The 26,977-nt window shown below is 34.3% G+C and overlaps 1 protein-coding gene and 1 pseudogene across 5 annotated transcripts in view; one reads left to right on the plus strand and one right to left on the minus strand.

Moving 5' to 3' along the window:
• Positions 1-26,977, minus strand: part of NFAT5 (nuclear factor of activated T cells 5) — a 192,555-nt gene that overhangs the window by 16,980 nt on the left and 148,598 nt on the right. For 4 of the 5 annotated variants that reach the window (XM_061174553.1, XM_061174554.1, XM_061174552.1 and 1 more), the window contains 8 exons: positions 24,242-24,800; positions 19,335-19,527; positions 17,075-17,265; positions 15,370-15,542; positions 9,524-9,658; positions 9,346-9,398; positions 4,111-4,243; positions 151-234 (listed from right to left, as the gene is read on the minus strand). In XM_061174553.1, coding sequence (XP_061030536.1) covers positions 151-234; positions 4,111-4,243; positions 9,346-9,398; positions 9,524-9,658; positions 15,370-15,542; positions 17,075-17,265; positions 19,335-19,527; positions 24,242-24,800 — 1,521 coding nt within the window. Of the gene's footprint in view, positions 1-150; positions 235-4,110; positions 4,244-9,345; positions 9,399-9,523; positions 9,659-15,369; positions 15,543-17,074; positions 17,266-19,334; positions 19,528-24,241; positions 24,801-25,253; positions 25,316-26,977 lie in introns of all 5 variants that reach the window. The other variant, XM_061174555.1, reaches the window with a different exon arrangement.
• LOC133078848 (putative uncharacterized protein MSANTD5) lies at positions 5,748-6,386 on the plus strand (annotated as a pseudogene).

The raw sequence follows: 26,977 nt of genomic DNA on the forward strand, positions 1-26,977 counted from the left end.
CAGTAAAGTCAAACAAGTATTTATTTTACAATATGGAAGATAACCTGCTAAGTGTTCCAAGTGCACAAGAGAAAATAAAATAGTAAGGTTTGCTAGAGAAAATATATAGCATCACTAATTTACAATTTTTGAGCAGAATTAACTTGGTACCTTTCATGGCCTCTTCGAAAGAGCAAGGTCTTGCCGGACTAGATATTTCCTTCTTCACGTTTACATTCAAAGCAGCAGCTGCTGCTATTAAGACAAACAAAAAGGATTAATGTATTTATTTAAACTTATCCTAACAAAACGTGTATCTTAAAATTCTTTAACTGGACTATCTTCTCACAAAGCACTATTAAATTATTTGTTTAGCAGAAATTCTAGGTTCAGATGAGTTTTTATAATCACCAGTCTACGCTCTAAAATGCAGCAGTCTCCCAGTGGGCAGAAGCATATGCTTACTTATTAAAACAAAATAAAAACAACCGCAACTTCAAAAAATCTTTTTTGTAACAGTACACATATTGATATGAGATGAGAAGACTGATATGAGATTTTTTAAACTTACCAAATATACTGTAACACTAGCATGAAAAAAAAATTCACCATTTACCTACATAAATGATTTATTTAAAATAATACTGATTCAGAGTCAATTGAGCTAAATTTTTTTAAAAACTGTGATGAATATACAAAATCTATAACATGATTATTCTTTTTAGCAAGCCTTGGAAAATATAATCTTTGCTATTATTAATGGAGAATTACTACACTACTATATCTATACATATCAAGTACATCTACTATGAAAACTTTAAATTTAATGAGCGTGAGAGTAGAGATCAGTTCTAAATGGTAAAGTTAAATAAATTCCAAATAAACAGGTTTTTACTTAAAATGACTGTTTAATAATTTTATTTAAATAGATGTTAATTTCTATTTTTCATTGTATTAATTTTATTTATTTATTTTATTTATTCCCTAATTTATTCAAAATGGGAATTGAGTCAACTTATTTTCAATTTATTCTTCACATGACAATGCAAAATGATGGTTATAGAGAATATAAAGAGATAGTTGACTGTGAATAAAGAGACAAAATGTACACACCTCCTAAGAATGAAGTTAAAAAATTTATCTAAGCATGCTGTGCTGCACATGAGGTCCAACAAATGATAATTTGAATGAACTATCAATTGAATGAAATTATCAATTGAATAGAATTGATGAGAAAAGAAATCCATAGACAATTTTAAAGCATAACATTAATTCTAACAATTACAGATTTAAAAATGGAAACTAATCTTTGAAAAATTTTTAAATTTCTACTTTTAAAACAAGTTTTAGTCATTTGTCTTTAGAGCAACAAAAAATTATGAATAAATATTTTACCCTCCATTTCTTATAGCAATTACTACTGCAGAGTCACTGCAAAAACTAAGGAGATTTCTGTGTCTTAATAGATGGAAGTAAAACAAATTAATGGCTAAGCAATGCTTCAGTGACTAACTGGCAATGAAACAAAGGTTTACGACTCTGCAAAGTAAGTGCCTAAGAGCATGTACATGCAATGTATTTTTGGCAGTATAGACTCAGAAGGCTTTAGAGGGGCTTGTGTCTGGCAGAGCATGCAGAGCCAGCCAGTTTATGTACACTTGAGCCCCTGCCCCAATCCTACTTTTAGACCGTGTACCAAGTATACAAGATCCCAAAATTTTCTGCACAACTACTCTATAGACCATGTGTGAAATCTTAGGCCTATAGGGTGAACAGAGCTTACGACACTGGCCAGTGCATCAAGGCCCTCCAGGTAGAGGATGGAGCCAGGAGAGGGAAAAGAAGGATGCCAGCCTGGGGACTCCTCTTTCTTCATGTTGTCATATCCCAGTTTGGACCTCCAAGCAGTTTGAAAATCCTCAATTCGAATCTGGCCTTCCAGGTTATTATGAAGGTATTTTGGTTAAATTAGGAGGATAGAATATACTTTATTTAATTATTTGTTATTTTTATCTATAACTTTTAAATATTTAGACAAAATGGTGTAGCAGTTGCCATTTCTACTCTTGACTCACAAAAATTATGCTGGGCCTTGTTCTAGCTGTTACAATTACTATACACCACTGACTATTCAAATGTTTAACCACAGTCCCTGGATGAATCATAAAAGCAATTAGTTTATCATAATGAGACGGTGCAAATTTTCTATAACCAAGTTTTCCTGAAATCATATTCTCTCACATGAACACCTAAAAAGAAGCTCACATTTTATAAAATATAAAAAAGTGAAATTGTGGGAAGATTCTTTAATTAGCTATATCATAAAGGCAGAAACTGAAGCATTGGATCTCACTATAAAATTTGCATATTATATATTTATTCAATTAAGAGTTTCTGAGGGCGACTGCTATCTATGATATATACAGTACAAGGGGGAAATACTTAAAAGAATAAACGTATGTTAGGGATTGCCTAAATGTGGCCAAATACAGCCAATTAGTGTAGGCTTTAAAACAGAACACTTAAAAGCTGTTTTATTTGGCAATTTATTAAAGGGAAATTTTTAATAATCAGCATTCATTACTAAGAAATGAAGATTCATAGTGCTGATGCTAAGCACTTCAAAGTCCTGAAGTTCTTTATTATTGATCATAAAACCAACCAAAAACAACAAAACCTCAGTATTTTCAGGATGGCGAAAACTTTAAGGCTATTCCCCCCCACACACACACACACTTCCTTCTTCCCTTCCCACACAAATATTTTAATTACTGTATGCCATTTTTCTCCCCCTATGAGCAAACTCCTCCTCACATAAATACTAAATGTTAATATTCAGTAACTAGCAGTTACTAAAATGCTTTAACTACCATTAGTTTTAAATCAAATTTTCTTGGATTTTTGAGGCCTTCTTAGAAAGAAAACAATCAACTATTTCATCTTTAAGTATAAACCAATATCCTCTTCCCTAGTTTTGTTGAAGCCAGTATATTATTTCCAAACTTTGTCTTTTTCTGTCTGAGATTTCTACTTGTGATCTTTTGTTCTGAGATAAATACTAAAAGGATTTCATTAGTGCTATACTGTGGCACACTTTTGTAGCAAACTGGTGGGAAATAACCAATGTTGTGAAACTCAGACATGATTAAAAAGAACAAAAAGGGAACAGATCGCATTAAGTGATAGAAAGTAATTATCAAGACTAGTTATAACTCTGTCCTAGCGACTGTTTCCATCACTTTTGTTGCCAGGGCTTTCTTTCCTTGCTACCATTTTTCACTTTGTACCGCACTGAATCCTGAACTATTTGGGAATAACATATTGGTAAATGTAAAGATATGGAAGAACTTCTACCTCTAAAGCATGCCTGAGATAGAATGGAGTAAACCATGGTAAGCATGGCAGAAACCAAGCCTAGGTCAACAAAACATGTGAAGAGTTTCCATTTCCAAAATGTTCTCTCTGCTTCTCCAGGAAAAGCCTTCTCTTCTTCAGGCAACTAAACTAATGTAGGCAAAAAACTCTTAGGACACTTCTTACCCAGAGATCTAAATTTATAAGCAACTGCTCTGGTTTCTTAAGCACCTGTTTTACCTAAATGCTTAAAATTATATATAAAATATTTATTCACCAGAAGTCTTTGATATTTTTGATAACACAAATTAGAAAATGTTACAGGCATATGATTCTATTTGTGATATTATCACTTATCATTCCAAGCTATCTCTCACCTCTCCCAAAATGCATCCTATAAGCCAGCCAGACTAAAAACTATCAGCAGTTTCTCAAAGTCGTCACTTTCGCCTTTCTGCACATAAGAGGTACTCAATGAATGGTAATTCTTACCAAGGAGTAACTTGTATGACAACTCTGGAGAGCCTGACTTCAGAGCATTTCTAGCTTTTCTTTTATTATTAGAGCATAAGGCAGAAACAGTTCCCTTAATATAAGAGTAAAAGCAGTGTTTGGTGCCCATCTTCTTAGGAAATAATGCCATCTTCAAAAAATACTGATATCAATTCATCTTAGCACACAACTTTCTCTTTTAAGTTGGCTGGTCTTTTTCATATTCTTCCAAAGAAATAGAAGTTAATTATTCCTTTTGATTCAGAACTTTTTATTTTGACATACCTGGGTCTGGAGTGTAAGTGAATGGCTGAACATCATGAGATCTTCCAGCATTGGTCACTACGTATATTCCGACTGATACTGGCAAAGTTATATGTTGGTCATGATATGGGGGAACCTTCACAATAAGATGATTCTAATTGAAAGAAAATTACAAGAGTCAGAAAAGAAGTAATGTTTAAATTAAAATTTTGAAATAAAATATTATAATTAAGTACATTTCCTTTTAGTTGTAAAGTTTAAAAATTCTGACTAGGGGAAAAAAACGTAGTATTTAAAAGCTCAGGTTCACGGGCATCAGGACATTAATCTTAAAACTGCTTTTAAGGTAAAATACCAATGTTTTACAATGGCTTACAAGGTCCCTGCCCTGTCAACTTTATCTCATTCCCCTTCTCCTCCAGCTTGTTACATTCCAGTCACACTGACCTTCTTACACTAACACAGTAAATTCATTCTTTTAACACACTAAATTCATTTTTACCTCAGAGCCTTTACAACTTTCTGTTCTCTCTCACTGGAAAACTCTTCCTTTACCTCTTCAAATGGCTAGTTCCTTACCCATTTTCAGGTCTCATTCAAATGTCATCTCCTCAGAGAAGCCCTCTCTGACCATCCTATTTAAAGTAGCACCCCTCTCCAATCTGACCACATAATCTTGTTTATTTCTAAAACAGCACTTATCACCACCTGAAATTACTGTGATTATCTGCTTGTTTTTTGTCCCTCTCCAACCACAAGAATGTAACCTCCATGAGAACCTAGGATGTTCTGTTCTTCATTCTATCTCCATGGTTAAGCACCTCACACAAAATATACTCAAATATATTTGTCGAAAAAAAGAATGAATATATATTCAGGAAAAAAATATGTCCACCAAGCATAATGTCAGTTACCATATGTTTTGTAAACCTTAACAGTGAGATGTATCAATACTTCGCAATGCAGTTCACTGCTTCCTAACAACTTTAATTCTCATTTAAAGTCAATAGGGTTCAGTTTACCCAAACCTCAGTAGATTAAAGTCATTTTTTTGTATGTGAAAATAGTGGTAGAAGCATCCTTTTAAGAGAAAGGAAGAGTTCCATAAATGCTTCAGCAGCACTTATTCTTCTTAGAAGACACAATGAACCACATTTGACTTGTTCTCTTCTTCCCTAGTATGTTATAGTATTGGGAAGGAATATCAAGGGGTAGTGATTATCCTTTTTATACTGAGTATGTGATATGCAGGAGGCCAATGGTGATAGCTGAGGATGAAGTGAATGTGATGACATTTTTTACTTAGTTAGACTATGGTAGTTGGTTGACTCAGTTGAATAGAACATGTGACAAATGAGGCCAAGATTTTGATTTTTGAGCACTTAATTTGTTTCTAAGCCATCTTAAAACACTCTCTGAAATAGTCACATTATACATTTAAAAATAGCTTCTTATTTATGGCATTAATAGAATGCTTCCTGAGTCCAGTTAGCCATCTCAAAAAAAATCACACTTTGAGAGACTGCCAGAAGCAGAGAGGAGCAGACACATTTCAGGAGACCACCTAATCTCCTGAATTCCAGCAAAGCAGAGTAAGTGCCAGCTCTCTTCAGCTCCTGGATTAGGCCCTGAGGCTGCAGAGAAAACTCAGAATAAAAATGGAGAAAGTGACATTTCAGGCTGAAATTACTAGACACCTCCAGGAAGTAGAGAAGGTAAAAGAAACCCAGGGAGAAGAACTGCCCTCAGTCCAGTGTGTTAAACCTTGGAGCAACCATGAGATTAGGAGTTTCCTACAAGAATGGGAACTCCTTGAAGATGAAGAGTTAAAGAAGAATTATCACATAGCATCAAGAATAATTGCCAGGCATCTCAAGCAAAGGGGCATAAATAAGAGCAGGAGAAAATGTCTCCAGATGTTAATAAACATGCAGGACTTATATTGGACCGTTCATGAAGCCAACCAGAGACCAAGGAGTGAACCCTTGCCATGTCCTTATGGAGAGGCCCTTCACAGGATCCTAGAACACAGAGGGGGAGAACAAGGACTTCTCAGAAGTGGCTGATGTCCCACCACCCGAGTACCAGCCCCCTGCGTGTGCCATCCCTGATTGCTTTGAGGAGCTGCTTGGGCTCCCCCACATATGATCTACATAGAGGATCCTCAGGTACCCAGATGGGAGCCCTGGAACATGTACCTTCCACAGTCAAGTCCATGCCTGTTTCCTGCATTTCTCCCCCTACACCCTGGCCCCCAGCAACAGTGGTCAACTCTCTCTGACACTGAGTCAGATTGAGAACTTAACAGTTGGAACCTGGATCCCAGTTTGATTCGAAGGACAGACAATGGACTAGCACAATTCTATACACTCATGACTTCTTTTTTCCTAGCCCAATGTAATGAGGGGAAAAAATGTGAAAATAAATGACTGTGACCCTCAAAAAAAAAAAAAATCACACTTCTAATTCAGGTGGAAAAACATATATAAATGTGTGTACATCCACAGGTATTAGGGGGCAAAAATCTGAATGCACATACTCAACTGCACATGAGGCCATCAAAAAATGTACCTGCAGTGATCCAACTTCTAAGAAACAGAATCTTAAAATCTTGCCCACCTTCCTTTGTTTAAACACTGCAACTACATCACAAAGCAGTCCTACCTACAGTTAAGGAGATGGTTGAATGGATGGACTTGTGAAGTATCTTCCCGGTCTTAAAATTACATATTTGGCAAACTCAATAACTGAAATTATTCTTCTGAATAAAAACTTGTTTCTTGGTAATTAGTAACAGAATTAGTATCTAAAAGTCAGATGCATATTTTATTTAAACAAACCTTTTACTCCACTTGCTTTGGAGAGCGTATTTAAGCAAATCTAATTTGAAACCTTTTATTTATTTTTTTAATTTATTTTATTTTATTTTATTTATTCTATTTTTTGGCTGCGTTGGGTCTTCGTTGCTGTGCGTGGGCTTTTCTCTGGTTGCGCAGAGCAGGGCCACTCTTTGTTGCAGTGTGCGGGCTTCTCATTGTGGTGGCTTCTCTTGTTGTGGAGCACGGGCTCTAGGTGTGTGGGCTTCAGTAGTTGTGGCACATGGGCTCAGAAGTTGTGGCTCGCGGGCTCTAGAGCGCAGGCTCAGCAGTTGTGGTGCACGGGCTTAGTTGCTCTGTGGCATGTGGGATCTTCCTGGACCAGGGCTCAAACCCGTGTCCCCTGCATTGGCAGGCAGATTCTTAACCACTGTGCCACCAGGGAAGCCCCCGAAACCTTTTAAAAGCCAAATGAACCTGTTTTCATACTAATTCTTCTTACTTCCTCAATCTGAATCCAGAAATTCTACAAGTGATTTGAATTAAAAACTAAGTAAATTGTAGGTAGTGATAGTAAGCTTTTTAAAAATACTACTCTCAAAAATTAAGAGCAATTAACTACCACTGAGCTAGGAGTACAATACAGACAAAACATACAACGGATTGGGAGACCTGTGGAGCAGGCAGAATGTTCTCTGAGGTAAAAAGAGAAGAATATCTGAAATTTAATTTCTTCATCTTTTAAAAATATTTATTTATTTTGCTGCGCCGTGTTTTAGTTGCAGCATGCGGGATCTTTTAGTTGTGGCATTCGAACTCTTAGTTGCAGCATGCATGTAGGATCTATAATACTTCCCTGACCAGGGATTGAACCGGGTCCCCTGCATTGGGAGTGCGGAGTCTTAGCCACTGGACCACCAGGAAGTCCCTGAATTTTAATTTCTTAGAAAAATCTGCTTGGATTCAAGGTAACGACTTTCTTTTTTCCAGCAGATAATCTTTTTCAGAGCTTATAAGCTCTGAAGTGGAAATGGTCTGATCAACAAGTTATACAAGAAATCATAAAATGCCAGAGTTAGAAGGAACCTCAAATAATCTAGTAAAAGAGTTTATCTTATGGATTAGAAAACTGGGGCAAAAGAGAGACTTGTCTTACACAGGTAACACAGATTGTTAGTGACAAAGCAGGTACTAGAATTTCAGTTAAGACTAGTCTAGCAGACATTATCTGATGGTAAATGTGACAAAGGAATGGCTGCTGAGTCCTACTATCTCTTCTTGACAGCATGTAGTAGCATAGGCTAGAGGAGAACATTCTGCATAGCATTTGTCTAGGTATACAGGAAGCTCCACCTTACATGATACTATGTAGTGAAGAATTAATTTAACTCAAAGTGAGGTCTAGTCTTTTCCCTTGGCTACTGGGAGGTGATCTCTAGGCCCCTAGAATGTCCTGTCTGACAGAAGTATCTTTGTTTGTTTAGGGGCTTTGGCCACTGAAAAGTCTAACAATGTAATTTATGAAGAGAGCTTTGAAACATGTCATATCATTTCCAACCTCTGGGGGAACTGGAGACTAAAGGTTAGCTGCACGGGCAGTATGTGATCCAACACAAATAAAAACTCTGAATACCAATAGCTTGGATGAGCTTCCTAATAGGCAGTACTCTGTATGTACTGCCTATGTTGTCACACATCAATGTGCTGAGAGGGTAAGGAATCCCTGAGGACAGGAAGCTTCACCTTCAGGACCCTCCCAGACCTTACTTTATGTGTCTCTCCCTTTGGCTGGCTCTGATTTGTGTTCTTTTGCTTCTCTGTTCTTTATGAACTGTACTTATACATACCAGTCTTCTGCATATGCCTTATATCTGATTTACTCATAAGTTTGTCTTTCTCTTTTGTTAGTTTCAACTTCTATGAGGTTGGTCTTATCTGCTCTACATACTAATTCTTAAGTCAGTTCTTTATCCTTGTTTTCAAACTTTTTTCCTTGTTATTTGGAAAACAATATATAGCAAGGTCCTATAAATATAGACCCTTTAAGTGTAACAAGTAGCGCTTCTGAATGCAAAAAGGTAACTAACAAGTATAAAACACCTGGCACATAGCAGGTACTCAATAAATGTTTCCCTTTGATTTAACTAAATAGTACGTTAAGATAATCCAAATCCTCAGAGCAAATAAATATTAGGAAAGAAATCTTTCGTTCATTAACAATGGTAATTTGCTAATGCTCTTAACTTTTTCAAATAGAGAACTGTCATTTCTAGCATCAGTGGAATAAATCTATTTCAGTTAAAGAAACCCAAGAAAGAAAATTTAAATGATTTACATCAACCCCATATAAAGAAGAAATCTGTTAATGCAGGAAAATTTTGGAGCAAAACTCAATTTCTCAGAGAGTAAACAATCAAACTATAAAAAGTTTAAATTATACCTGATGAAATAATTCCATGTCGATTTCAGCTTCCGACTTCCAAGAGTTTTCATCTGATTGAAATAAAAACAGTGACTTACTAAAACTGTGAAAAATTTTTTACTTTGTAGCTACAACTATATCTTTATAACAAAGTGAAACACGCAACAATTTCTAAGGCAGTATTGTGCCTACTTACCAGAAACATTTTCTTGGAAAATAACTTTAGTTCCTTTCAGAAAGTTCTTGCCGATTAAAAATACTTCTTCCTCTCCTTTCACTGAACAGCTATGTAAGCTCTTCTTTAAGATTTCTGGCACTCCTGCTGGCTGAGCTGTAGATATATATAAGCATTCCATAAAAAGAACCACCAACACTTACTTCTTATCTAAAATCAACTCTCAATTATCCAGTTCTATAAGTTGTCTTTGTTGACCCCTGAATTTGACTTCTTTTATTCTGCATATTAAATTTTACCATAACAGAAAGCAAAGAAAAAACAGAAAAGTCTGTATTAATTTTTAATAACTATTGTAAGATTTTATAGGGATGGATTAATGTCTGTGATGACATTTTAATTTATTAGATGTCATCTCTGTTTTCTCATTACATGAACAAAAAAAAGGTGTAAAGTATGAATTTGGTCATGTTTTTGTCTTAATATTTTTAAAAAATTCAATTTAGAAACAAATTTATCTCACAATCCTAACCTTAAAAATGTCAGCTATGCTATGCCATTACAAGACTTTTGAGGCAATGTGAGCCTATGGGTGGTATTGAGGGCATCTTTAAGGATCTAGACCCAGGACTCAGGCCCTAAACCAGAAGAACACCTGAAAACAGACTGAATGCAATTCAGAGTAATTCTTTCTACCAGGGTATCTCCTGGAAGTAGGATACCCTGAGGTTAAAGATAAAATGCACTTGTTTTTCAATTACAAAGACTAACTAACCACTAGTACAATTAACAAAGAGGTTGACTAGTACTGAGCAGGAGCCAGATCTAAGAAATTGTAACTGGCCTACCAACTTCCTCATGTCATGATTTCCTTAAGAAAATTTAATATGTACTGCTTAGTAAAACAGGTTCCAAAGTAAGCGTATCTGGGAATTACTGAGTTAAGCAAAGCTAAATGAACAATAGGATTTCTCCAAGCATTTCACATTCTGATGTACACTGTAAATATCCAAGCAGTGGGTATAGTACACAGTTCCCCCAACATATTTGACTCCAGAAACATTCTTCCATACTGACGCCTAAGGACTAGTTTTCCACCAGAATACTCTCTGGGATACTGGTTAATGCAAATACATACCTTTTAGGTACTCAAAAACCTGCTTCCTTAAGATTAAGCACTTTGAAATAGAATACACTATTTGTTGTTTTAGTACACCCTAACAACATATATACTGCAAAGGTAAACTTTAACATGGCTGTATAACTTATCAACTTCTAAATTAATGAGATAGTCTATTAAACTTTAGGAAAAGTTTAAGTTTTTTTCTCATTAAATACTTACATATTTAATAGTTAATTTTATCTTTACAAGAAAGTAATATGGGAAATTATCCTTGTCAAAATATTTACTGCCCCTCTTTCCCTAGGCCTGCCATTCCTTGTGGGAAGGCTCTTGCTCCACTCAACGTCATTCTTGCTCCACTCATGTAAGGACTGGTCATGTGACTTGTTCGTATAATGAAATGTGAACTGAAGTAATGTGCCACTTCCAGGCTTTAAGAGCCCCACGTGGTTCTACCATCTTCCTCCACTACAAAAATGGCAATATCCCAGAAAGGGGCAGCTTCTAAAGCCTGGTTCCCAGAGTGAAGAAAATGGAGCTGCTTCCAAACTACACCCAATATTATCATAAAATGAGGAAGAAGTAAAACTTTGTTGTGTAAGCCACTTAGATTTTTTTGGTTGGTTGTTACTGTAGCACCGTTTAGCCTCACTTGTTAATACAAACAAGTATCTTATCCTAATTCAATATCTGAATGGCAAATAATATTTTCAGCCATGTCTGAGTTTAAAAGAAATTGTGATTGTATAAACATATACACTGTCTGGAACCCACAGGGTTAATGTATGAACAGAATGGAAACAGTTACTGGTCGTACACTGGTAATTACATACCCTTTTAAAGAATTAAGTGAACTTAATTAAGTGAATTTATAACTTTTTGGAGTAACACTGGAACTAGATGCTTGTTTTTATACGACATTCAAGAAAAATATGATAAATATTATTTTGATTAGAAAACAATAAGAGGTGCAAAATTATATGCACATATTGTATTAACAAAATGAATGGAAAGTCTATAACCTTTCCCCCCCACTTTCAAAATACTATATGGAAATTCCACTTCACTCATGATTATCAAAACTTTTTTCCTACCTCATTTTTCCTTTTATGTATTAAAGGCTTAAGATGGCCAAATGAGGCCCCTCTGAAGGTACAATGTGTATTTATCTTTTATATATTTGTATTTACACTACACAAAGAACTAGTCTGTTCAAGATAATTTAACTTCTAACTTTTGACCTTAAAAGGTCTTTTCTATTAAAAAGTTTAATGGTTACCTAACAGGACATACTCCATACTAAACAGAACTGAAGTCAGGATTATTTACGCATTAACTGTTTTATTTTTATCTTTAAGTAATTAGTAAGCTGACTCTTGAAAGTGATCACATTGCTTTAAAAAACTGTAACAAAAAAAGCAGGCACCTTTCTGGTATTATAAAAAACAATGTGCTTTTAGATGCTGTTCAAAAAATAAAGCTGAGGGACTTCCCTGGTGGTGCAGTAGTTAAGAATCCGCCTGCCAACGCAGGGGACACGGGTTTGAGCCCTGGTCCGGGAAGATCCCACATGCCATGGAGCAACTAAGCCCGTTCGTCACAACTACTGAGCCTGCGCTCTAGAGCCTGCGAGCCACAACTACTGAGCCCTCGTGCCACACCTACTGAAGCCCGCATGCCTAGAGCAGCCCCTGCTCACCACAACTAGAGAAAGCCCTCGCGCAGCAACAAAGACCCAACACAGCCAAAAATAAAAAAAAATAAAGCTGAAAAAAATTAATGAACATCTGAATACTGAACATCTGAATACTGAAAAATAACAAAGCAAATATTTCAACCTGTCAAAAGAATTAGTAAGGCTTTTTAATGTCTGTGAAGAGAAGAAAAGTTTACTCAATGATATTACCCCTTCTCTAAAGTTGTGGAAGAGCTAGAAATAAGGAAAGTAGGAACTCGTTAAATTCAGTAAGATTTAATACAATAAGCATTAGTAAGACAAAATCTAAAATACATTATATTGAAGAAAGCTATGATTAATTTTGCCATATTAAAAAAATTATTATAGAAGGGTGGATACTAAAAAAGTATGAAAATTGATATTCTTAATTTGATCTAGTATGTATGTATTGTCTGGAGACATCTAAAGGTGTGAAGAATATAAAAGGGGATGATTCTTCTATCCCCTTAACAACAAACAAAAAGACAGTGGATCCAATGGCCACTGTTAAACCAACAAGTAGAAGCAGGACTGTTTTTCTAAGGTCACAAGGCACAACATGAATTCTGGCATTAGGCCTTCTTTCCATTGAGTGTCTCTAGATGGAAGATCATGTATCTGTTTCCTCTCCTCCCTTCCACCTCTAGAACCTTTTGGCCCCTCTTCCTTTTCTACCTCCCTCTCATCTTCCTGTTTCCTTCTACCTCCCATTCCAATTCTAACCCTTCTTACTAACCTATTTCCTTTTTACCTCTCATTCTACCCCAACTGCTCAAACCTGCCAAAAAGGTTATATTCACGGAAATAAACACAAACCATAAACCCATAATGGAACATAGAGTGGCTATGGTCATGCTCAAAGTATTAGATCATATAAAAGAAGAACTGCACATGCCCCACTAAAATTGAAACTCCATCCTAATAATATTCAAGTTGAGACATATTGTGATTTATAGTAAATTAGCACCTAAATTAGAAAAGCTTTATAACTCAATAAACCATCTACAGATTATTTATTCTGTCCCTATCTGAACACAATAGAATGGACATGGAATCTAGAAACTTTAAAAGCAGCATATTTATAACTGAACATTATCCAGAAATAGCCCAAGGAAATACTAGTATCAAAACAAATTTTTCGTAATAATGAAAAATAGAGAAATCCAAATGAGCTCTCTTTATTTTTATTTTATTTTTTAAAAAATTTTTGGCTGCATTGGGTCTTTGTTGCCGCGCGTGGGCTTTCTCTAGTTGCGGTGAGCGGGGGCTACTCTGTGTTGCGGTGCGCGGGCTTCTCATTGCAGTGGCTTCTCTTGTTGCGCAGCACGGGCTCTAGGCGTGTGGCCTCGGTAGTTGTGGCACGTGGGCTCAGTAGTTGTGGCGCACAGGCTTAGTAGCTCCGTGGCATGTGGGATCTTCCCAGACCAGGGCTCGGATTCTCAACCACTGTGCCACCAGGGAAGCCCCAAATGAGCTCTCTTGAGATCAGAAAGATATTTACTACTTTCTTTTTAAAATTAGGGTGTTTGCCAAGCTAACGTAGGGGTATAGTCACTTCTGAGATGAATTAGAAAGGAAGGGAAAAATAAGATTTACCAAGGGTGAATAATTTGACAAAACTAAGCTACAATTAAATAACAAAGGCTTTGTAGGTATCCTGGGGGTACCAAGGTCATAATACCCATAACGACCCAAAAGGAAATTCAAGTGAATGGAACTCAGTCTCTTCTGCTCTTTTGAATTCAGAAGCAAGGCCAAAGAAAATAATAGTTAATGAAAATCTTAAGGGATGTACAAAGGAAAAAGTTTTCCTATTTATTACTTGTAATAATACTCATTACAGGGAAACCAGACTATATCTTGAAGCACATACAACATGACTGAATTTAAATACACACACACGGACTTCCCTGGTGGCACAGTGGTTGAGAATCCACCTGCCAATGCAGGGGACATGGATTCAATCCCTGGTCTGGAAAGATCCCACATGCCACGGAGCAACTAAGCCCGTGCGCCACAACTACTGAGCCTGTGCTCTAGAGCCCACGAGCCACAACTACTGAGGCCACATACCACAACTACTGAAGCCCGTGCGCCTAGAGCCCGTGCTCTACAACAAGAGAAGCCACCGCAATGAGAAGCCCGCGCACTGCAACAAAGAGTGGCCCCCGCTCTGCGCAACCAGAGAAGAGCCCATGCACAGCAATGAAGACCCAACACAGCCAAAAAAAAAAATTACACACACACATCATTTACTTTCTATGCCAAGGTTAGCAAAGTAAGAATTTCATTTCCCACTATACTATAATACTTTAATTTGTAATCAGAACTCCAACTGCTATATATTTACAAAGTTCTGCTTACCTTATTGTTTCTTACATTCTAATACAAAACACTTAGAATCACAGCGATTTATCACACTATGAAGATGCTGTGAAAATCCTGTGCCTTTGCAATTTACTTCAGGCAAACTGTTCAAATTACTTTTTTTTTTAAATTTATTTATTTATTTTTGGCTGTGTTGGGTCCTCGTTTCCGCGCGAGGGCTTTCTCTAGTTGGCGGCAAGCGGGGGTCACACTCCTCATCGCGGTGCGCGGGCCTCTCACTGTCGTGGCCTCTCTTGTTGCGGAGCATAGGTTCCAGACGCGCAGGCTCAGTAGTTGTGGCTCACGGGCCCAGCCGCTCCGCGGCGTGTGGGATCCTCCCAGACCAGGGCTCGAACCCGTGTCCCCTGCATTGGCAGGCAGATTCTCAACCACTGCACCACCAGGGAAGCCCCAAATTACTTTTTAAATCAGTATAGGATAAGAGGAAACTACAAAATGCTACATTCCTTTTGAATTTTATTAGAAATTACCCACCTTTAATTTAACCTAGAAAATTTAACTATAGCTTTGAAAATGTTTCAAATTTTTCATGATCACAAGCTGGAGTATGAAAAACAACTGATATTTAGAGATATCAAAAGATTAATAGAAAAGGAAAAAAATTCCATATATTTAATATCTCCATATTTTCTTACTTACTACATAAAATCGGAGAAGAGGGTGTTTGCAGTGTCAAAGTGGAGCCATCTTTCCTTGTGATATTAACTCGAAAAACCAATCTGGCACGAGTGCTTTTTTTCTTGGAACCAGCAATTCCTATTCTGGCTTCAACATCAGCATTCCTCAATTTCAATATCCCTACGCAGTCCACCCTAATACAGAAAAAATATATTAACTGATATTTTCTGTTGTATAAATAGCACAATATTCTTAATCAAACAAGTTTTCTTTTTAAAAATAATTTGCTTCCTTGTTAATTTTTGAGTATGTAATATAATTATATGGTTCCAAATTCAAAAAACAGAGAAGGGTAAGTTCTGAATATTCATAACTTCTCATCTTGTCAACTTTTCATTTATAATAATAATGGAAAAAATAGTACAGAATTAAAATCACTATTTCAAAATCTGAACGTAAGTAATGGTGTAAAAGAGGTATTTTTGCTTTAAAAAATTAAATTTATCCTCTTTCTTTTTGCACCTAATTCAGATATTAAAATAGAGAAACGGATTTTACTTGAAAAAAATTAGTAACTGTCTCCCCCCAAAATGTTAACGCTGCACAGCCATTAAAACATATGTTATAAATAATATTTAATGTTATGGGAAAATGCTCATGATAAGTGAAGAGCAGGTTACAAAGCAGTGAGTAGAGTATCATCGCAATTTTATCAGAAAAAAGGATGGAAAAAATAAATGTCAAAACAGTAATTAGTTCTATTAAGTTGGAAGCTGGCGTTTGAGGGGTATGTTTTTAGCTTTTTATTACTACTCAATTTTATTGAGATTTTTATTAATCTGTATTTTCAACTTATAAGGAATAATTACTATTTTTATAATCAGTAACTCCCTATCTTCCACCATATACATTTATTTTTACAATTTCAAAAGTTAAAAATAAATAACCTTCACTAAATATGTTTCAAAATTTCCCTTTTCCAACTATACTCTTACTAACTTATTCAAAATGGTTTTCCAAAAAAAAAAACAAAACAAAACAAAACAAACCTGAAAACCAAGTAGAGAAAAGTCTTTAGCTATCCAATACGGATAATTACAAAACAGGTCTATCCCATATCAATATTTGCTGCTGTTACGGTTACCGTTAGAATTAAAGGTCCTTAATAAAAGGATTAAGGAAAGAAAATTAATTTAAATCATTTCTAATATATTTCAGGAAATGAAAATGCATAAGATGAAAAATAGGTAGTCTCAGGACATAATTTTTTTTTAACATAGGAAAACAGAAACAGAAGGTAAATTTAGACCAGCAATATGCTTTTTCATACCAAGATGGGTCAAGGCACCATGAATGATCTCTGTCAGTTTCTACTGCAAACACTAACAAAAGAGAATTTAGGAAAGCAAATCAAATTGTTTGTAATTTTATTTTTTAATGTTAATATTATTAATTCCAACATATAAGTCTGTATTATTTTGCAAAAAGCCAGCATTCCACCTGCCTTTTATATCCTTGTCTTTCACTATGGGAATTCTCTAGCAAAGGGCAAAAGAGTTCGTTTTCACCCATTACCATTCTGCAATAAACTATTATTTTTATTTGTTATGTTTAAAACATTTTAATACAATACTCAACATCTTTTATACATTAGAAACTAAAAAATTTTCCTGCCTACTGCAAAAGTGTAATGAATTAACAAAAAATTTTTTTACTAAGTACTCACGCTAGTGTCATATTGTTGCTCGGATCAAGGCCGACTTCTATAACAGTAGTGCCTTCAATGTCCACTTCTTTGCAGGGAGTTGTATTTCGCCCAGTTACCCTGCAGGCCTGATAAAATCCATGTGGTTTCACTCGACCAGAGTCATTGCCCACAAACACCTGCAACACTACCGGCTCATTATGGCCTTCCAGCTGGAGTGAGATAATATGGAGCATAAACACTAATCAGCATTTCAAATAATCTAATTGTAAAATCAAACATTTAAGACCAAGTCCTATATTATTATATTTATAACTGGATTCAATAAAGAAATAACAAGTCTTCCAGAAAAACAGAGGTAAAATATTTTCATAAAGGAAAATTGGCTAAATTTTTGCAGAAAACTCTAAGTTTTAGTTCTGCAATAATCACATTTTAATTAAAATTTTAGATGTTTAATGATAAATTATCATTTGTAATTAATTTGTACAACCAGATGAGAATGAATACACAATCCTTTAAGGTATTTATAAATTTACGGACTGCCAAAGCACGTGGGTCACTCAGGATTTACCACCACCACTAATGGAAAATTCACTAAACTGTGCTAGTGGCATCATTATCATCATCATCAAATGAGAGTACATCTACTAAATTTTTACTCTGTTAAAGCTGTTTGAGTAGGAAAGTGTTTGAAGTGCAGCTATATAAATACTAGGGGGATGGAGCTCATTTTCATAGACTAGATACATATATACAACATCACAAAATCCTGGGCCAAAACATTATGGTCTGAAAAACTGCTGGTTCAAACCAGGACCCATGGGTCATTACAGATCTCTAGCAAGCCTTCATAAATTAAATTATAATTTGTATGCTGAAGAATAAATAAATATTTAAAAGAACACTTGGGAACAAATGTTTCCAATGCTGGGTCTTGATAAGGTTTGTAAACACTGAAGCTGCTAATACAGAATGCAGAAAATCACAAAATAACTTGTACAATCCACATCAAAGTGCTTAAAAAAAACTCATATCTTTTCTATCCGAGAATAACTGTATCTCTGTATCTATGGGTATCATCATAATGAGTCAAGCAGCAAATAAGCAGTCTACCCAAATTGTTAGCAGTACCTTAGAACAGTGTCTGGCACATAGAAGGGTACGGTATTTGCTGAATGAGTGAATAAATAAACTTTTAAGATCAGCCAATTCACTCCTTATCACAGGCAATTAATCTAACTACTTCTGCAGACAAGTATTTAGACAAAGCATAACTTAAAGCCGGAGCAATTAGGTTAAAAATATTTACCAAACTATCAAAATGTCTGGTTAGACAAATATTTATACAAAGCATAACTTAAATTTCTCACTTGCCTGTTACTTGTTCTAAGATTGGGGGACTGAAGAAGGATTGGTGTGGTGAGTAGTAGAGGGGTAGGAATGATACTGTACATGTGACTATTAACAAACCGTATAATGGTCATGAGTAAGCTTCTTGATCCCAAGTTTCTACCATTATTTCTTTCAAGGGCTTCTTTCGTATAAAACGAAAGGCAGTTCAATTAAATATTGTTCAGCTAACACATTTACACAAACTGTATTTACAAGAATCTACCATGTGACTAGCCAAAATTCCTCCCTGTTTAGTATTTTGCAAGGGGTAGGAACATTTGTTAAATAAACATCCCCTACTCCACTTCTTTTGGTTTGTCTTCGAAGAGAAATAGTCTTTTTAATAAGGTATCCCAGGTGCTAAAATTTAAGTGCCCCCTCTTTTTTCTTTTAGTCTAAGTTCTGAAAAGATAAAGACTCAACTGATACCCTGTTTTTTAAACTGAAGACTTAAGTTACCTATCAACCAATTCTTTTCTGAGCTGAGTGGTCCTGATTGCTTTAGCCATCTCAAAAACCTTATTTTCCAAGTCCAAGATAATTTCTACAATATTTCTTTGGACTCACTTTAAAATTTCTTCTTAAATATAAGGTTTGGGAAGAATCTAAAACAGTTGCTACCAATGTCAAATATAAAGGGAAGATAATTCATGATTGCCATATATTTTACTTGTTAGAACACATTTTCATCTCTCCTTTCATTTAAACTAAAATTCAAAGGACATCAGAGTAATAATATTTGGCCTATAATTCAGTCAGACTTTTACTTTAATTTCTAATATATACAGCTATTAGTTTTATTTTAGGCAGCTCTTTTCTGGTTAAAAACAAAATAATAAGTAAAAGTAGATAAAATTCTTCATATATTGCTAACTAAAATAAGTACCTTTACTGTAGGAAAGCCTTGCTGTGTTCTGTCCTTTACTGAGCCACGACTACCCTCAGTTAGGTACCGAGCTCTGTGCTGGGTCTCAGGTTGTACAACTATCTTCAGCTCCTTTCCCTCACTTTTAACAGGATACTGTCCGCACAACATAGGGCTCTTCTTTACTCCTGTTCCTTTTTGGTTTTCCAATGTTCTGAGAAGTCAAAGCACAAAGTGGAAAAAGTATCAAAAAGAGTTTTCTACAAAAGTCATCTAAGATAAAGGAAGAAAGGGAATAGGCAATAACATTAAAAACAACTGATTATCTTACTGACAAAATAAAAGACAGCCTGAGGGACACTACATTCCATAAGTATCTTTAAAAATTTTGTAATTAAAAAGAATGTATATATGTATATAACTAAGTCACTCTGCTGTATAGCAGAGATTGGCACAACATTGTAAATCAACTATACTTCAATTAAAAAAAGTTGAAAATAAAATTTTGTGATAAAGTTGGACAGGGATGACAAAGAATGCATATGTGTGGCAGGAGGAAGGAAGACTGAATGCAATAAACCAAGAATAACAGGAAAGACAATAGCTAATGTCACTATAACCTTTCACATTGCACTTCATTCAAAATAAAGTTTAAAAATTACATATATGTGTGAGTGTTACATAAAGCTACAAGATTACTATTATTTTCTAATAGGACTTACAAAGCAAAAGAAAAGTGGGGGTAGCACAAAGACACAAACAAACAAAAAAACACAAAAGGCCTTAAAGAAACTGAAGGAACATGTACATATTCTTTTGGATATTTTCCTCAGTACATCAAACTGAGAAAATTATACTAAAAAAAAATCAGTGATTCAATTTTTATTTGGAAATTAGCTTTACTCTAAACAATCTTTCCCAGAAGTTAAATTTTTCAGAGTATTTTAATTTGTGATTAATTAAATAATTAAAGCCCTTAGCATATAAAAAATTTATAATCTGGGCTTTACAGATAGGCAATCTAACTTATTTTTTTAAATTGGGTTTCTAATGTTTATTTGTATATCATGCATTTGCTATGCAGAATGCATGTTCAAAGAAAAATATTTCAAATGGTGGTTAGGACTTCAGGTCAACACATTTAATCTGAAGTACTGTAAATATGTGATAAAAATAAATAGAAAACAATATTATTAGTTTAAAAAATTACCTATGTATATTTAAAAATAGAGTCAGGGCCTATAATGCTTTCTGTATGTCTTTCCCAGTCCTAAGTTTACACTCACATTGAAAATAAAGGAGCCAAGAGATGACTGTGGACAAAATCCTGTCCAAAAGCAAACAGGTCCTAGGAGAAATATTATGACTTCAAACATAGAGGAGCAATGGTGGCTAAGCAGCCTTAAATCTAGCTCTAATGTTTACCTCTTCATTTCTAACCAAGTTGTTGACTCAGTCACATCAATAATAAAGAGGGAAAAGGCTATGTTCTCAATGGAATTTGGGATTGGGGTGAATCCATGGCTAGGATGCAGTAAGGTATGCAGTAAGACTGACTGGGTGAGAGGGAAGGGTTCTGAAGGGAAGTACTTTGCTCAATCATCTTCATATTCCCTAAACCTTGCACAATTCCTGAAACAAAAGAGGCTGAAAAAGTATTTGTTGATGAAGGCAAACTTGTTGATGAAGTTTGACATAATTAAGTCAAAGATTACCTGTGTAAGTAATTTGAAAGGCCCTGGAAGAATAAATTCTATGAACAAAAGTATCAAGTCAAAGTCAGAACAAAGGGCAATAAATCCTATTTTTTCATCATTCTGGGTAGAAATTCAAATATTTGCACTGAATACAATGTGCAGTACTTTGCATACAAAATTCTATAATGATACTGTTTTATACTCATTAAAAAAAATCAAAGCAAAAATATTCACTTACTTAAACTATGTAAAAACATTCCCTAAATATGCACTGAAAGGGACTAAAAGAAAAAACAGCAAAATCTAATAGTTGTATTGATTTATTAGATTATAGGTTATTTATTTTCTTCTATTTTTCTGCATTTTTCAAATGTTTGTAATTAATATCTATTAATTTTATAATAGAAAAGGGAACACTTTACTCTGAAATATAAGGAAAATTTAGCATATCATTAATTTGGCAAGATGTGGCTTTTGTATTCATTTATGCTGGCCAAGCTAATATTTATGAGGGTAAATAGATGATATTGAGTTTTACTACTTCAATAAAACAAAATATTTCACTTGGGATGAAAACTTTAAGTTGATACAGTATACACATTATGGCTTAAAGAAGAATAGCACATGTAATCAAACAATTTCTGAAATGATACTTTTAGAAGCCCTTAAAACTAACTTTATTCTCTAGGCTTAAATGTAAAAATGGAATACATACATATTTAGATCCCTACCTGTGTAAAACAATAAAAACATCAACTAGTTCTTAGAAAAGCAGTCATTCAAATTACTAATTTTTAATGCATTATGGCTTAAGGAAAAAACAAGAAAATAGCAGCTAATTGTATGGGATTTTACTTCTAAGTGACTATCTAAAAAGAAAATCCACTGTCTTGGAATATTCTATTCAGAACTTAAAATGACACTAATTCCTTTGTGCTGCACATCCTTCTGGTTGCCTGTCACAAAAATAATTTTCACTATAAAATGCCTAAAACAGGTTTCACGTGCAGGTGACATCATATCTTAATTTCTAGGAATATCTAAAGAGACATTGGCTACTGATTCTCAGGACATTTAGGTGAAGAATTAAGAAAAATATGGCTAGGAATGTTTAAATACTGAGTAGTTTTTAAAAAATGATTTTGTTTTCTTAATAAACTCTTTCATATAACATTTTATTTATACAAAAATGCTATTTCCATCTTGAAGATCAATAAAAACTGCTGTACTCAACATATTTGAGGGTACATTTTCTATAATTTAGCATTATATAAATAGAAGTTTTATGGCAAAATTTCTTTCATGTTTCTAACATCTTTCTTATTGAAGAACATAGAACTTTAGTTTGAGATCCCCTTAACAATTGTTTTCAAAGGCCTATTTTTCTATATTTATATATGGTTTTATCCTTTCCTTAATATAGTTCTTATAAATTCAAAGTTTAAACTTCTTCTATCATTTTCATATGCTAGTGTCAAATATTTTTCCATTACCTAAGAAGCTGGACATTTCTTCTGCTGCTTGATGAGTTTCTGTTCCATGAATTATTTCATGAGAGATTTTGTCTTGACAAATGTTATTATACTTTCCCTGGGTAACCTCAAATCATTTCTAAGATATATCTATCATACAAAAGCAGAAGCAGAAAAGATGGAGGTCAAGATATCTCTTTAACAGCAACTGCAAATCATGTGTGTTGACCAACTGTAAGTCAAAATTTTATTTGTTCTTCATTCTGAACTTTAACATTTATTTCAATATAAAAATGAAAATCTCTCTTACGGAACTTAAAAAAAAAAAAACACTTTCTCCACAGAAGCCCGAATAAACACATACCTGTATTTAATGATAGACACATATGAGCCTTTTAAATCTGTGCTACTGCATTTCAGAGCATTTTTCTATAGGTAACAGTTCTACAGATATTGTTGACTCTGCTAATGGCAACACTTTAGGAAAGGGTATATGTTGTTTTCTTTTAGATAATTTCCTAATCTGGACTTTCTAAAAATGAAAAATATTTAAATGTGCATTTTAATTTACTATTATCACCCCAAAGGAGTTTTAAATGAGAGTAGAGAAGAAAGTAGTATAGAATAATCATTACTTAAATGGTAGATATTACTTTAAAAATATACTGAGAAAATATTTAAGGACAAGTTTAATACACATTAAGAATATTCTCTATAACTCTCAACCAGATTTTTAACTTAAAATATACCAATGATGTAATCAAATAGTGAAACAATCAAAAGCATCTCCATCATATTCTGTGACAACCTGAAATTGTAGGAGATCCTGGGTCAATTAAAGGACCATACATACCCTGCCACCCAAAAAAGTAATCTCTCAAGATCCAGTGAGTTAAATTCTATCAAACTATGTTGAATATACTGTAGGAAAATCTAATCAAAAGTCTAGCAATTAAATGTTACAATAAAAGTATTAAAGGAATTAGAAAGTTAAAAATAAGTCATAGTATTCTGTACTTCAGAAGTGAATATTCTGTAATATAGCTATTGAAATATATTTAGTGAGTGTTGTGAACTGGCAGAGATGAATGAAAACTCAAACAGGCACCATGATCCTGTTCTATCACCCTTTAGATATATAACCCAGAATCACAGAAAAAAAAAAAAGTGATACATTTATTTTTTTTAAAATGCTGAATTGGCATAATACATTAAAGAAAAAGCTTAAAATAAATACATGAATCTAAGTTGATAATCAAGCTATCAATTTAGTTTTTCTTGTTTTCATCAAATAAAAGAAAAAAGGGAAATAAAGTCTAAAATCTTCACAAAAATGGAAAATGACTGAATCATATGGGGAGACAATGTGAAAGGGAATACAAACTAGCCCTCTGTAAATGTTTGTTTTAGCTGGAGTCATTGCATCACTAGTTATTTCTATGAATAAAAATATTTTAAAATTCTTTTAAAGTATAAGTCCATTTGAAATTAAAAAATTATTTCTAAACAGATTATTTTCATTTTCTACTAAATCATACCCATACTAAGATAACTACTGGTAAAATCTACTGGTATTTTATTTTCTTCTCTAGTGAAACCTGATAATTTTAAGTTAAAATTTTCATGTTATTTCAATGATAAAACTAGTATCTTTGCTTTAGATGCAAACTTGAGCTGAGCAATTAAGAAAAATGAGGAATGATTTATTTTTTTGTTTTGCATAATGGTGAGAGAACTTTAAAAAAATGTGAATACCAACCCATTTCCTGCTTTTGAGTTGCCTTTGTTGTCCGTGGTAAGCTGAGAAAGCACATAGTGAGGTGCTTTGGCACTGTCGGCATCAAATATATCCATATTAGATTCTTCACAATCTCGTCGTTTGACCCCCGGCCTCTGCTTTGGATTTCGTTTTCGTGATTTACGAGGTACCTCAGTGTTATCATTGTAGGAACTGGTGCTCATGTTACTGAAGTTGGAGGGGGAATCCTCCATCCACATACTGCAGCTCTGCTCAGATTCCAATCCACACCCCTCATCCTGGCAGGACATCCGACTGTTATCCAGCAAGTCCTCAGGTGGTGGTGAGATGTACAAGACTGTGTGCCTCTTCGGTGTTGATGGATGCTGCTGAACTGTGTTACTGGTTAACTGCTTTTCACTTACCCCTCGGTTACTTACCCCCAAGGCTGAGGAGCAGCTCTCCACTTGCATAGCCTTGCTGTCGGTGACTGAGGTAGAATAAATGGTAGGGCTGGAAGAGGTGGTAAAGGAGCTGCAAGCACCGCCCATGGAGGAAGAGGAGGGAGCTGAAGAAGCATCTGCAGTGTACAATTTAAGAGTAAATACACTATACATGTTTTCACCTATGCTGGCTAGCAGTCCCATTGAAAATGTGATTTGTGAACTGATTGTTTTTCCCCAAAATGAATAGTTGGAATTTGGTTAAGTTTTAGAATATAAATGCTTCAAGCAATACAAGGCCTAAAAAATGCAATTTTTAAAAATGCCCAAATAGCATTATTTTACTTGTGTTATAATTGATAGATTTTTAAAAATCTAATTTAATGTTTTAAGCTGTAAAGCAAAAACAAAGCTTTTATTGCCTCAGCTGGATAGTTCCACTGAATTTTAATCATTTAAAATAATAAAAAAAAAACCCCAATATGAAATATATGCTTGTGGTCCACATTCAATGCCAATTAAATAATTCATTATAGAATTTGAAAAGTGGGACTGTGCTTAGCCACAAAATATTAAAATAAGTTTCTAACCTATGAAGCAGAGAACTACAGGTCATTTTTAATGCAGACACTCCCTGCTTCAGAGGCAAATCCTGGAATAAAAATATGAGAAAATAAATGAGAAAAGAGCTGCTGATTATTCCAGATATCAATTATAAAATGAGAAATAAATAGAAAAAATATATAATCAACTGAATTGGAGGCAAAATGGAACTGGTACCGTCACTATGATTGTTTTAAAATCTACAAGAATAAAAGTGAAGAAAGTTTGATTTGGAACATGCTGGGCTGTAGAAGATAAGCAAGTTAACCACTGAGGGTCTCCAGAAGTTGGAAGTGGCAGTTCAAAACCATGATCTCTAAAATAAATAAATCCATCCTTTATGGCAGAATGAAAAACAGAAGAAGGACGTATTATTGGATGGATTTTTCTTATTGGCAATTGGTTACCACTGTCCATTTCCTCTCTCTTTAAAAGGCCTCCTTCATTTTAACTATTAAGGGAATTTCTTCAGATGAGTAACAGTAAATTTTATTGGCTGAAGCCTAACAAAAAAGAGTTAAACAGAAAAAAATCTCTGGAGAGAACCAGAATTAGTTCTTATAAAAAGGTTTTTTATAAAACCATTTACCTATTATGCCTAACAAAAAAAGTCAAAAGTAGATCTTTTCAAAATGTGTGGCAACTGGCATAACAACTCATTGAAAAATACTACTACTAAACCCTTAACAACATAATATCAAGAGGCACACTAATAATGTTAAAGTTGGAAGTTGTCAGTCCTATACAATTTTATCTTGTATAAGATAAGGAAAGGTTTACAATCATAAACACATACAAAAATGAAAATAGGTAACGTGACAAACAACTAAAAATATGTTTAAATCTAAAATTAATTTTTATCTATAGCCATGTATGCTACTGTTTTAAAGTGGTGTGATAAACTTAAAACTGTGATGTGCAGTTATTGGAACTGCAACATCCACATCAATTATATAAAGAGTGAAATGTCAGAATGCCAATGTTTCGATAATCAAAAGCCAAGTGCCAAAGATCTATTTTTAAATTGAAAACATGCACCAAAACACTTAAATCATTTGAAAGAACTAAATTCACCCACAATTTTTCATTGCTGTCAAGGCTGAAGAGCACAGTTATTAATATTAGCCATCAATAATGAAATCTACATAATGCCACATGGAAAGACTTTTCTCAACTACCATGAGTTAAAGCACTTAGAGCATTTAGATGATACCAGTTCCATTTTCCAGTTTGTATCCTTGTCAAATGCAGTAGCTGAAATTGGAAAATTCAGTCACTTTAAACTGCATTCCAATTTAAAGAAAAATTTTTATCAATTTCGTATCATGCATTAATGCAATGTTTTCTTAGTAAATAAATATTTTAAAGGATTTGTAAAAACTACAAAATCTAGATACTAATGTCAGTGACAGTTTAAGAGCTGATTTGTAGCCACTTTGGGTTTAAATAACAAGGTTTTTCCTTATTTTTTGAAAAATATTACAGAATTCATTTTAGAAAAAATAGAGAAGGTATTATGTCTAACATTCCTCCATCTGTTCCAACTATTGGCAAAAAAGAAACTAAACGTCTTTGTGTGTATGAGCCTATGTTCATCATTTTCAGAGAAATACAAGTATGCAGCATGCAGTATTTGCAGTGGAACACACAAAGCATGCAGCATGAATTCTGTGAACTTGTATTTCTATAAAGCAGCTTTCCCCCACCCACT

The sequence above is a fragment of the Eubalaena glacialis genome, chromosome 18 (genome assembly GCF_028564815.1).
Source record: "Eubalaena glacialis isolate mEubGla1 chromosome 18, mEubGla1.1.hap2.+ XY, whole genome shotgun sequence".
Taxonomy (NCBI): domain Eukaryota; kingdom Metazoa; phylum Chordata; class Mammalia; order Artiodactyla; family Balaenidae; genus Eubalaena; species Eubalaena glacialis.